The 12,912-nt window shown below is 54.3% G+C and overlaps 1 protein-coding gene across 3 annotated transcripts; it reads right to left on the bottom strand.

Annotated features, from left to right (window-relative positions):
- Positions 1-1,225: 1,225 nt before the first annotated feature.
- Mafk (MAF bZIP transcription factor K) lies at positions 1,226-12,670 on the bottom strand. 3 transcript variants are annotated; one of them, XM_023713450.1, is made up of 4 exons: positions 12,472-12,670; positions 5,737-5,828; positions 5,065-5,144; positions 1,226-4,273 (listed from the first exon to the last, which is right to left on the bottom strand). In XM_023713450.1, the coding sequence occupies exons 3-4, from the start codon at positions 5,098-5,100 to the stop codon at positions 3,839-3,841; spliced, it is 471 nt and encodes a 156-aa protein (XP_023569218.1). In that variant the 5' UTR covers positions 5,101-5,144; positions 5,737-5,828; positions 12,472-12,670; the 3' UTR covers positions 1,226-3,838. The 3 variants fall into 3 exon arrangements, with proteins under 3 accessions (XP_023569218.1, XP_004629650.1, XP_023569219.1); XM_004629593.2 differs by lacking the exon at positions 5,737-5,828 and having other exon boundaries at positions 12,472-12,669; XM_023713451.1 differs by lacking the exons at positions 5,737-5,828; positions 12,472-12,670 and adding an exon at positions 10,504-10,632.
- Between the last annotated feature and the right edge of the window lie 242 nt (positions 12,671-12,912).

Here is a 12,912-nt window from a genome sequence, read left to right as displayed (position 1 = left end):
TGACACCATCTGAGCTCCAGACAGAACTCTTTGCTAGACCTGACAGCATCCAGGACTTCCATTTAGAAGCAGCCCCATATGCAAAGCCTGAGGTAGGTGAGAAAGTCCCAAGAGGGACAGCAAGTTGTATGGAGTCAGAGAGTACAGAGGCTGCCTCTCTACCTGCCACCAGCTCTTCTGCAGACACCTGTGTAGGCCCTGCTAATATGATGGTAAAGCTGTGTAAACTCTCACCACCTGCTGGAGAAAAACAAAGTGCATCCAGACTGAGCTCTGCCAGCTTCCTGGTGGGCAGTGTGGGTACCTCAGAGAGCAGAGGACCAAGAGCAGTGTCTCAGTCTTATCCTGATAAAAAAGGGCTCTGAGGAGCACTCACCCCCAGGCTATGGGAGGGAGCTACTCTATAGGCAGGAGCTTGTTGTGGCCCCTACATTTCCATCTGTGAGGTGGCCCTGGTGGAAAACCCCAAAGGGCAGATGCCTTGCACATCAGCCTAGGAACTTTCACCATTTCCCTGTCTACTGACAGCCTCTGAGATTTGGGCCTAGGATTCTGAGCACCCCTAGCTCACAAGCAAGGGCGGAGCCACAGAGCCCTAGGGTCAGCCACAGGGAGATCTGCCCTATGAGGACTCACTGCAGCCCCTACTATTCCAGGGGCCATCAGGCTAACCCTGCCTTGCTCCGTTCAGGGCTGAAGGTAGCACCTGCAAGGGGGAGATCCCACTGCAAGCTCAACTATCCTCCAAGCTGCACCCTGCCTGCGTATGAAGCTACTGGGGTGGGGGCTGCTCACCTCAGGCCAGGCCAGAGGGACAGAATCCAGCCAGGTCATCCCACCTGCCCTAGATCTAGTCAGGCCCTGAGCTTGCCACTGTGGGAGGACTTTGCCTCCCACATGCCTTATAGGCTCATCTTCAAGCCCACCCTGCGGGAATGGGGTCTGTGGCTCCCAGTTGTAATGCAGAAGCTGCATCCACGGTCAGAGGCCTCTGGCAGAGCAGGCTGGGAAGCCCAGTAACCCAACAGCAACCTAGCTGGGCCAGAGCAGGGGTAGACAATGCCACCCCCTTGCTACCCTGGCCTTGTATCCTAACTTGACTCCCCTGAAGGGGGTTACAGTGGGGCCAGGTAGCAAGGCTAGGAGCGGGTGTGGACCTGCCCAACACACGCCACAGTCCAGGATGCCAAGTTCTTGGCTCCAAGAGTCAGGTCTGCACCAGAAGGACCTGAACCAGGAGATTCTTTATTGCAAAGGTAGAAAAGCAGTCACAGCAGCAACATGTACAGCAATAAATTAGGTGGTGGCCACGAGACAGGGTCAGGGTGGGCACAGATAAAGGTCCACAGCATTTGATCTTCTCAATAATTTATATTGGGGAAAAAGCACAAAATAAATATTGAAATGAACTGCAAATAGCAGGCGGCCAGGACAAACCAGTGAGCGTGGTGTTCCTGCCGCCCTGGCAGGCAGAGTACTACCTTCTTTGGGAAGTTTGAGGCACCAGACAGAAAACAAACCCACAAAATAAAGAGGTCCTTGTCTTTCTTCTCAAAATAATAATAAAATTCCATATATTAAATTGTGACAATGAAATTTCAAGGGTCTGAAAAGAAAAACAGAAGGTGCTACTTCCTTCCCAGGCCCTGAAACATGGCTCTGGGCAGTGACAGTAGCTCCATCCACCATGGAACCAAGGGCAGGGCACCTCCCACACCCCAAGCCAAGCACCACAGGTCAGCGATGGGCAACAACCCATGTCCAGCGGTCACCTGCCTGCTGTGTCCTACAAGAAGGGGACATGGACCCCAAGACTGGACAAAACTTGTATTGCTATGGCCTGCCCTGAAGGGCTGTGCACACCACCCGCAGGGTCAGGACTTGTCCAGAGCCCAGCATGCCTGGCACCATCTGCAGGCAGGAAGACCAAGAGAGGAAGCAGGGACCCTCTGTCCACAGCAAGCAGCAGAACCCAGGAAGGAGGGCAATTTTTCCCACCCTACCCACCATCCCTGGCAGCTCTGCATTAACAAAGATCTATAGTATCAAACTGGAAAGGAAAAATTGTTATGAAAACTCTGTAAGATAAAACATGTATATATATATATATATTCTTCTCTTTCTTTAAATATTTTCCCATGGTCCTTACTGATATCCAATATGGATTACCTACCATGGCTATGGTATCAACAGCTTTTGTTAGGTTCCCAGTGGGGCCTTTACTCTTTGTGGACCCCACGTGCCCTGGGCTGCAGCCCAGCTGGCCCTGGGCAATCCAGGACCAGGAGGATGATCATGCTTTGACTGCCATGATCATCCTAGACAATTCCATCAACTCCTCACAGTAGATACACAACTAGGCCACAACCCTTGGGGGCTGTCTGTCCTTTGGGGCTGTCAATTGCCCTCCCCCCAACGTGGCCAACACCCTGTAAATGAACTTGGTGGTTTGTTGGGGGTCTATGTAGATGGAGGGCAAGTCATGAAGAAACTGGAAGTCCCTGCACTATGCCTGCTTATCACACATCACACATAGGGCTTCTATTGGCAAGACATAGGGCTGACATCCCACCAGCTCTTAATGGTGGCCCTGCTGAGACCCAAAGGGGTCCTGTGGCAATGCTCAGAAGGAAGCAAGAAAGATTCCAAGAACATCAGCACCTTAAGAGTTTTACAGAGCAAGAGCAGGTGCCTACAGTTAGGCACCACACCCACAGCCTAGCTGGGCTGCACAAGGAGCCTGTCCCAGCCAGTAACCTCTGACCTGTGTGCAGCACTACCCAGGCTCCTCCGTACCGCAGACCCTGGGTCCCCCTCCCTGGCTCCTGCCCTATCCTCCCCACCTACTGCTCTACCTCTTCCTGCAATGGAAACTATGGTGGCCCCTGGCCTGTGCCACAGAATATCCTCCACTGTCACCTCCACACCCACCGATATCCCTGAAATCACAGAACATGTTCTATTGCCGCTTTAATGCCCACCAACCTCCTGACATAGGCAGCCCTTCCCTGCAGGCCACCCAATATTCCCCTTTTCACCCACGCTGAGCATAGCTAGAAAACAGTGGCTTCACAAAGACCAAACCTGTTCCCTGTTGACTAGTGGGAGACTTCTGCCCCCACTTGTAGGTCAAATCCTGCACCTCCATTTGAAACACAGGGACATTCCATAACATCTGCACTACTCTCTGACACATACTTGACAAACCTTTCCCATCCGCCCAACCCAGCTGTTCCTCCAAGGCTGGTGCTATGGCCATGGGTGCTGTGATATCAGACAGGCAGGCAGGCAGGCAGGCAAACACGCAAGCGAAAACACACACACACACACACACACACACACACACCCTCAGGCAGCCCTTCTCAAGTCGGCCTCACAGGGCCCAGAGTGAATACAAGAGCTGAAGCAGGTCACAGTGCATTGCCATGAGGACAACTGGAAGATCAGAGCTGTCAACAGGCCCCTGCCCCTCAGGCTGGCCAGAGCTTGGTGGGGGCTGGCTGGTAGGATGGGACCAACAGGGTGCTCAGAGAGGATGGAAGATGAGCCCCAACACAGAGCCATAGTGGCTTGGCACCCTATGGGGATGCAGCGCCTTGGGATTCCAACAACTCTTACAAATAGACATCTACGGAGAACAGGTGGCGTGAGTGTGCGTGTACGTGTGAGTGTGCATGTGGGCGGTGGGTGGCTCTGGCTCACAAGAGCCTATTCTCCATTCTGGGCCGGCCACCCTCCTGCTGTCCCTGCCCTTGGCCTCAAGGGTTCCACAGCGCACAGATGTTCAGTTTGTGCCAGGAATTCAGGGCAGGCATTGGGGACACGGCCCCAGCAGGCACTAGGATGCAGCCGAGAAGGGCACAGAAGTAGAAGAGATGTCAGCGGACTTGACAATGGTGATGACACTGGTGGTTGCCACCTTGGTCGGTGTGATGGGTCCACGGGCCACAGTGCGGGCAAAGGTCTGCAGGGCCTCATATTTGGCCCGTAGGGCATCAAGCTCCAGGCGCATGCTGCTGTTCTCACGGGCCAGCTTCTCCACCTCCTGCTGCAGCTCTACCCGCTGCCGTTCTAGCTCTTCCTTCTGGGTCACCCGCTTAATGCGGCAGCTGGCTGCGTAGCCACGGTTCTTGAGCGTGCGCCGCCGCTGCTTCAGGCGAGTCACCTCCTCCTTGGTGAGCCCCCTTAGGTGCTGGTTCAGCTCCCGCACTGACATGGATACCAGCTCATCATCGCTGAGCACTGGGGCGTTCTCACCCGCCTCCTTCTTCACCTGTGAGGCCACAGAAAGGGTCAGTACCAGGAGAATTTAGGATCCCTTAGGACTTGCCCCAAAGAGCCCAGAGGCCCAGCGGTGTCTCATCTTCTGCACAGGGAGCAGTGTGACACCACAAGGCTACACTAGGCAGCCCACTGGCCCCACTGCTATCACTGTGGCTCTCTCTGAAAAGGGCAGACAGACAGCTAGCTGGTCCCTGGGCAGGGCCGGTGGTGATGTGACTATGTCCCATTACTATCAGCTCTCAAGCTCCATGAGGACACAACTCCATGAGGTATTCTGGCCATGTATGCTCTTGTGCTGGGCATGAACATAGGCAGGAGTTGAACAAGCCCTTCTCTGCCACCCACTCATCAGGACAAAACAGAGATCTGGCCAGCAGGGTTACTGCAGTTGGAGAGACCAGATGGAGCTGCACGCAGCTCCCTGGGGATCTAAATAAGACATCCAGGCCCAAGGGCAATACTGCTCAGGGAAGCTGAGTAGACCCTGGGATCAGCAGGAGCCAGGCTTTTACAAGGCCACTCAGCTACCCCTGGTGCTAGAGGATGAGCCAGGCAGAAGAAGCCCTGTGAACATAGCCCCTACTGTCCCTCAGCCTAGGCCAGCTCCCTGCACAACAAGAATTTGTCACCTACCTCCCCAGCCAAGGACTTCTTCCTAGTGCCATTCCCATCTGTTCCTGGGGACAGGTCTTCTGCATGCCCCAGAAACAGTCCTGGGAGGGAGGGCATTCTAGAGCCTGTATGGGACAGGGGTCCCTGTCGCAGTTCCACCTGACTTACCTTTAATGCCTTATTTGGTTTGGGATTCGTCGTCATAACCTGGGCACAGTTACCAGGGCAAAGCTGCTTAGAAATTGTACCTGGAGAGACACAGAAGGAGCACACAAAGCTAGCATTAGGCCTCGCACTTGGAAGCAAAGCACTTGGGGAAGCCAGGTCTACCTTACTGCAGCCAGGCAGGCATGGTATCCTAGAGATACCCTCAGGAGCTCTCTGGGGCTTAGGCAAGACCCAGATACCAGCATCAACCCAAGGAAAAGCCAGGAGTCCTCTTGTCCCCAGGCTCAACAGCACACACTAGTCCTTGATTGGAGCCTCCAGTGCTATAGGGTGACCACTAGGCAGTGGCACATGTTGCATCTGGCCTGACTCCCCTTCTGAATTCAGACATCTGTACCATGAGGACAAAGTGCTGTGTCCTAAAATCAGAGACCAACCACAAAGCCCCTTCCAAATAAAGCCATATCTAACCTCAAAGACACACAGTAGGCCGAGAACTGGGTAGCATCCCTGCCTAGCAAGCCTTCCCAATCCAGACTGGCTCCCTGGGGACAGGTGGGTCCTTTCAAGGGGCCCCTGCTATTGCCAAGTCTCACTCCCAAGACAAATAGGGCAGGAACATGCCACCCCTTTTTGTGCCCCACCCTTCTTACAGGTACCCAGGACACCTACCAAGGAAAAGGGCACTGCAGCTGTGACATTACCACTTCAACCTTGTGGCCCTGTGGTGGGCAGAAGCTCTTAGTGGGCAGCAGGTTCAGAGGCTGCAAACGGGGACAACAGGAACTGAAGTCACCTCCTGGGCTCCTCAACTGTCTAGTGAGAGTTGTCCCCCCAGCCTCCTGCCAGCCCCCTAGCCCGCCCTTCTCATTCTCCAGTCTGCATTGTGTCACACATTCTAATCATTCATGAAAAACCCAGTCAAAGCATCTCAGACATGATTCCTCTCTGATAGTTGCCATGGCAACCTTGGGAGGTAGCCAACCCCTGATGGTTGTCATGGAAATAGAGAAGCCAAAAAAGAAAAAAACAAAACAAAACAAAACAAAACAAAAACCCAGCAATCATGACTCCAGGTCAGGCCCCGCATAGAGACACCATGAAGTTATCAGACAGTAAACAAACTCATTCATCCCAGACAACAACAAGACCAGGGGTGGGGATAGGAGTGGAAACCATGGACCCACACTTCCAACATTCCAAACCAGACATGGGAGTTGAGCAGAAGCAGCACTGGAGAAATAGTACTAAGTATCCAAAAGGGAAGAGGAGACAGGATTTGGGCAGCTGAGGATCAGGCCTGACCTCTGCTCTGCCTCTGTTACGACCCATCTCTACCTCCCTGCCCTCTACTACAAGAAGGCTGCCAACGTGAGAGAGGATCTGGGCTCCCAGCTTTGGGCACCCTGCACTCTGGTGACCACCAGCCTGAGGCTGTCCTGAGGGAGCTGCAGATGTCCTTGCTCTTTGACCAGGAAGGACAAAGTATGCATCTTGACAGTTTACACCTGGGCTCAAATAGGAGGAACGGGCAGGTGACGGGCCCCACTGGGAGGTGAGCCCTGATTTTTGTGACAAAACATGACCCCATCTCATAGCTGCCATACAGTGACTTGAGAAGCCACAGGCCCACCATCCTGTGAGGAACTGCAGACACCAGGGGCCTGGGAGCGCCCTGAGAAACTTTCCGGTGCCCAGGGAGGAGGGGCATGCATCTCTTCCAGCCAGCGTCAGTGACATAGCTATGTGGTGAGTCACTGGCTGTTTACAGAGCCTGCTCACATTCCCACACAGGACGCCCCTCCCACCCCTCCCCAGCTCCCTGGGGGCCCAGGGCCTGTGGAAAAGGAAGGTGGGCGGGAAGGGCTCTCTGGTTGGGCCTTTGGAAGACAGGACTGCTGAGCCCAGCCCAGAGCTCAGTAGGGATCCTTCTACTGAGGAGATGCCTCTATGACAAGTGTCTGGACAGAGGTGGCCAGATACACATAGAACAGGGCCTCAGGCTCCAGGGTATGCTACAAGGATTCACTTACTACTTCTAAGAGGTTGGGGCATTAGAGTGGCAGGATAGCCCTGCCCTGTCTGCTGGCTCCAAATCCACCACATCCACCTTGCATGGCTTCTGGCACTAAGACCACTGAGAGAAAAGCATCCCATAGGATCCCTGCTGGGGCCCAGGCAAAAACCACAGCAGGGTCTGAGCACAGGGTGTTTTCTGGATCCTCAGCTGTCTTAAGGATGACACTCAAGGACTGTGTGCATGTGGACACACTGCATTTCTGATGTCCTTTTCTGCTATGGTAGAACTTGAAGATGAGTGAATGAGTCTGCCGTGAGTGACAGATTCCCCAGAGAATCGAGCAATGGAGACAGTGTTTAGAGACATCCCACCCCCAGCTCTGGTGCCTCATTTCCTGCCAGCTCCCAGGGCTAGTTCCTGTGTGCCTTTCCATCATGGTGTCACACAGCCCATTCCTGCTTCTTCAGGCAAGGGACCCGCTCAGCAGGGGAATCCTGGACTCTCTGTGGGACAACCTGACTAGCATCTGCCCATCCAACTCCTCAGCACTGGCCCACATGGAAGGTGAGGTCTGGGTGGGCTGCAGATTAGTCCTGTTCTTCTTGGCACGCTCTTTTCATGAACTGAGTACATCAGGAGCACAGGGCTGGTACTCACCATGCCCACAACACACCACATACATCCACACAGTTCAGAACTAAGGCTGCTATAAAACAACAAAGGCAGGAAGAACTATTGGTGGCCTTTGGAAAGAAGATCAGAGGGGAGGGTTTGTGGCTTTGTGTTTTTTAGTGCTGTTGATCAAACCTAGAGCCTCACACATGCTAGGCAAGTGCTCTACCACTGAGGCTCCCCAGTCTCAAGAAATATTTTGTGTGTGGGAAAAACAGTAAAACAAAATTTAAAAACACTCTGAAGCCAGATATGGTGGGACACATACCTAGCCCTCAGGAGACTGAGGCAAGAAGACTGTTGCAAGTTTGAAGTCTACGGACTATGGAGTAAGACCCTGTCTCAGAAAACCAAATAAACAGTTCTTAAGAAGCTCTGTAAGACATCAACCCTCATGCAGTCTCAAGGTCATAGAAAAACCCACTCTTCTCCAAGCCTTGGGTTGGAGATGGCAGAAACAGGAGGTCCTGCCAGGCAAGAGAGCACTCGAAGCCCTCAGCCACAGGAAGCCTCATGAAGGTCCGCTTCCCTCCCACCCCGGCCCAAGGCAGGCATCCAGCCTTAGCAACTGGCCAGCACAACAAAAAATCTCAACACTTTCTGGTGAGAGCACTGTGAACCTTCTAACATCCACCAGCCAACACTATGCAGACCTGATGCTCCTGAGCATCTCAGAATTTTGAGGAGTTGCAGGAGATGTTAAGTGCTCAAGGACCAGCCTAGGATCTTGGAGCTCAGACTTTTTACTGCATGCATTCCCTGATCTAAGAGGGTCACTGCTCACCACTAAGCCCTTGGGTCTCCAGATAGCCCCTTTCTTATGCAGCACCTTTCAGGTGACTGCTGCCCTAACTAAAAAGGTCAGGTTGCCAACCCAGAGCCAGAAATGTCATTGTGAGGTTCACCTATACAGGTCAGCAGATCTATCAATCTCTTAATGAAGGCCAGCCAGCAACTCAGGAGGTGCTAACTCCATGTATCTCCTGAGGAATGGAGATAGTGAGCCCCTCTATTCCAGGATAGATCACAGTGGAAGGCCTAAGTCTCACAAAAAGCAGAGCAGCAAGGGCCAGGGGTATAGCTCAGCAGCATAAGCACCTGCCTGGCAAGTGCAAGGTCCCAAGTTCAATACCTGGTACGAGAAAAAAAAAGGAGAGCAGCACATTACAAAGGACAGAATACTGAGCGTGTGCACCTTTGAGAGCAGGACAGGTAACACAGCTCAATAGCCCCAAAACAGCCCTTTCATGAAGCAGGAGAGGCAGAGTGAGGATCACTTTCTACTTTTCAATTTCCCATGTGGCTACTCCACTCAGGAGCTGGGAGCCTGTGCAGAAGCACCCAAAGCACTGCACCTTTCCCAGGGGCCACAAAGCAGATGACACTATGCTGGTGGGTACCTGCCATGTGAACAGGTGTTCTAAATGGAGCCCCTGCTGGCCTCACACTCTGCCCACTGAGAACCAGGAAGGCTCCCTCTGCCTCCCACCCGGGACACAGACTCTCTGGTATGCAGCACAGGTTTGCAGCCCTCCCTCACTGCCCGCCCCTCAACCCATACCAGTCTACAATCTGGCCCCAGCTGGCTGCCCTCCAGCAAGCCACGACTGTCTGCCCAACTTGGAGGACGTCTGGTCACCTTGTATTTGTAGTCTGAGGAAGCTGTGTCATCCCAGCTACATCCAGAGGTGACTCAGGCGGTGGCTACCATGCCAACAGCAGGCTGCATGGCACCCCTCCCCCAGCAGCCTCCACCCTCATACCCCTACCCCAGGGGTCTCCCATCCCTGGCTCACTGAAGGGTCCTAGGCTGTCAGCTCCCCTTCAGGACTCTGTTCTGTTTTTATATCCTGGGACTCCAGCCAGCTCCCACCCTCTACCTCTAGCTGGACATGTCCCCTGGAAAAACTAAGGCCAGGCCTGCCTGTCCCCTCACCACTTCTTCCTCTGTGTCTCCAGCTTGAGTGGTGACAGCCACCTCTCATGATGTTGCTCAGGTGCAAGTGGCCCCCCAGCCCTGCATCTCTCTTCCTAAGCACCATGGCCCACATTTGAAGACCTTGTCCCCCCAGTTCTCCTGTCCAGCCAGTCATCCAGCCCTCACTCAGACCCTAGCTTCTGCCAGTTTTGGTTTAACAGGACCCCAACTTTGATCTTGGTGCCGTAGCACATGTAGTTCCCACTGGCAGGGAGAGGTAGTCCCAGGTCCCTCCTGAGCTCTACACTCCCAGCCCTGTCACTATTTCAGTTCTTCTCCAGTGGCCCCTTCTGCACTGGGCACATGGTTCCCACCCTCCTCCAACCCAGGATTCTTCCAGCATGCCCTTCTAGCTGCCCTCTTTGGGGTAGCCCACTGCCTTGAACCAAGTCTAGTTCTAGAACTTTCTGTTGACAAGTTAGGCTCCTCACTGCACAGGTAAGCTCCAAGCCAGCAAGGAACATGCTATCTGCCCCATTCCACATGGGTTTCAAGACACCTGAAAAGGTCTGGGCTCAGGCAAAACAAGGAATCCCAGGAGATGACAGCTACACAACCAAGCTACACACAGCTACAGCACTCAACCAGACTCAATCCCAGCTCTGACCCAACCTGGGCCAGGTGAGTGAATTTTGCGATCACTCAGCTTCTGCCTGTGTCTACCAGCTCTGAAATTCTACAGTTTTCAGATAATGCTTTCTGTTTCCTGAAACTGTAAGGAAGAGGAAACATGACAAGTCTGTGACTTATAAAAAGCAAAAGTAAATACCAGAGCAACATATCTTCCATTAGCAGAGAACTGGGAGGCTGGAGAGGGGAGTGTGAGTCACTGTTTACTGCTCTCAGGAGCAGCCACACAGAGAACTCTCCCAGCTGGCTGCATTTCCATTTCCCGTGTGGACTGGACCTGAAATCCAGAAAGTCCACTTCAGAAACCTTTAGACTCAGAAACAGCCAGAGCAGAAAAAAGCACAACTTCTAGACAGCAAGAGGCTTTGCCCAAGAGTGTAAACAAACAAACCCTCCAGCCATCATAGGGCCCCAAGTGAAAACCCAAGTTGTAGACAAACAGTCCAAAAAAGTCTTACCCCATGGCAGTGTGAGTGTGGAGAAAGACTAGAATTCAGAAGGCCCCAACCTTTGTACTGGTTCACCAGTACCGTCTGCCCAACTCTCATTTTTAGCAACCACCTGGAAAGTACGCAACACTGAACTTGGAACCAGTCCCTCCAACTCTGGCTTGGTTCAAGTACAAAAGGCAAATGTGCTCCAGAGAAACCTGGTTTACTTTAATAAATGTTTTATTTGGAATAACAAAGTCTAGTTTCAAGTTATAACAGCAGCCCCTCTCCAAGGTCAAACTTACACTTTCCTAATGGACTACCTACAGAGGAAAGGTCTCATAAACAGAGCTGGCTGCTCACAGTGCAATAGGCATAGATACATCCCAAAGCCTACACAGCCCAGCCTCACCAACCCTGATCCCAATACCTTCTTGAAATGTCTCTGGCCTGCAAATATCCAGGGACATCGCAGCACTTGCCCGTTGTACCAACTAGGATGCCAAAGTCATAGCAAGACCCTATCAGTGTCCGTTGAGGGGTCCTAGACACCATCCTGGCCAATGAAGGGGAAGGGAGGGACTTTACTACAGATTTCTATCATGCTGCCACTGTGGAGAGGTTTGGGTCTGGGTACTTCCTGAGGCCCAGCACCTGGAAGGAGAAGGATGGATCACTGCTGATCAACAGGTGTATGAATTCTTGGGAGCATCCATTCTGTTTTCAGTACAGGACCTTTGTGGAAAGCAAGTGAGGACATACACATTCCCAGGAGATCAGAAACAACACGGGGCTGCCAGCCTCCCCAACCGGGAAGGCTCCAGGAATAGGCAGATTGTATGTCATGGAACTGACTCCACTGAGCAAGGCGTGAGAGTGAGATTGCCAGGGTCATAGCCAGACTCGCTCTTCCCTAAGGCAGACAAGCAGGCTGCGGAGACCACTAGGCTTCCTGGGGTATGTGGTTTCCTAGATTTGCTTCTGACTTCTCCTGGGCTCACAGGCTTCAAGTGTGCAGCAGCACATAGACTAACATACTTGTTGGCTAATACGATGGTGGCCTGGGAGAACTAGCCTTTATAGTTGGTAGAGGCCTTAGTCCCTGACCACACCTGAGGAAAATGACGGAAGTGACATACTCGCCAAGACTGTCACCTGCCGCCCTCCCCATTTACCGCTACCCTTCCTTCCGCTACCCTTCCTTCCGGCACCCCCAGAGGTCAGCTGACTAGAGAGTGGCGCCGGCCACCATGGCCTCCGGGAGGGCCCTGTCACCCCTGCTCCCCCAGGGCATGCCTGCTTGGGGGGTCGGAAGCCTATGCTCTCCGCGGGGGGGAAAGCAGCCGCGAAACTGACGCCCCACTCCGCACGTGCTCACTACACGCTCAGGTGCGCCCCCAGGTGCGCGGAGGCCTCTGAGAGGTCGGCGTCAGGGTGTGGATCCGGCCGACTGGCCTGGGCGCCCACGTCGCGCGGGGCCCTGCGGCACGTGCACTGGGGCCCAGCCATGTCCGTGCGGAACGGCGGCCGTCGGGGCAGGTGCGCACCCGGCGGTCCTCACTTCGGAGCCACCAGGCAGTCCCGGGCCGTGACTCAGCGGCCGGCCGCCCTCCCCGCTCGCCCGCCAAGCCCCCGCGGGGCACTTCCCTGCCTGTCCGCCGCCCTCTTTTCCTCACCTGGCGTCGCGGATCAGGGCACGGCGCCTCCTCGCGGGCACGCGCACCCCTCGCGCTCCTCCTTTCGCGCTCCCAGCGGACGGCGCCTCAGTCCGCGCTAGCGTTCGGACTTCGTGAAGAACAACAATTCTCGCCGCCCGGTGTCCGCCGCCTGCCGCCCGCCGCCGGCTCCCAGACTGACACCGCTTCCGGGATCGCGCGTCAGCGCGGGCCACGCCCACCTCGTTAGCCCCGCCCCCGAACTCCACTCAGCCTCCCCCAACTGCTCTCCGCCCTCCACGCTGGCCCCGCCCCTCGTGGGCCTCCGCCCCTCCCTTCCTCCGCTTCCTTCCTCCCCTTCAACCCGGACCTGACGCCCACTTTTGCCTAGCAGGTGCAGGAGCCTGCGGAGTCCACGCGGTGGCCCTGTCTTTTGTCTTTCTTGAAACGCACCTGGGTCTT

This window comes from Octodon degus, unplaced genomic scaffold, assembly GCF_000260255.1.
Source record: "Octodon degus isolate 3935 unplaced genomic scaffold, OctDeg1.0 scaffold00031, whole genome shotgun sequence".
NCBI lineage: Eukaryota > Metazoa > Chordata > Mammalia > Rodentia > Octodontidae > Octodon > Octodon degus.
This window is presented reverse-complemented; position numbering and strand designations above follow the sequence as displayed.

What these genes read in the sequence shown, in the direction of transcription:
- Mafk (XM_023713450.1), bottom strand. Translation starts at nt 5,100, where the DNA reads ATGACGACGAATCCCAAACCAAATAAGGCATTAAAG. An exon ending in AACCAAATAAGGCATTAAAG is followed by an intron (nt 4,274 to 5,064) that starts GTAAGTCAGGTG and finishes GTGGCCTCACAG; the next exon opens with GTGAAGAAGGAGGCGGGTGA.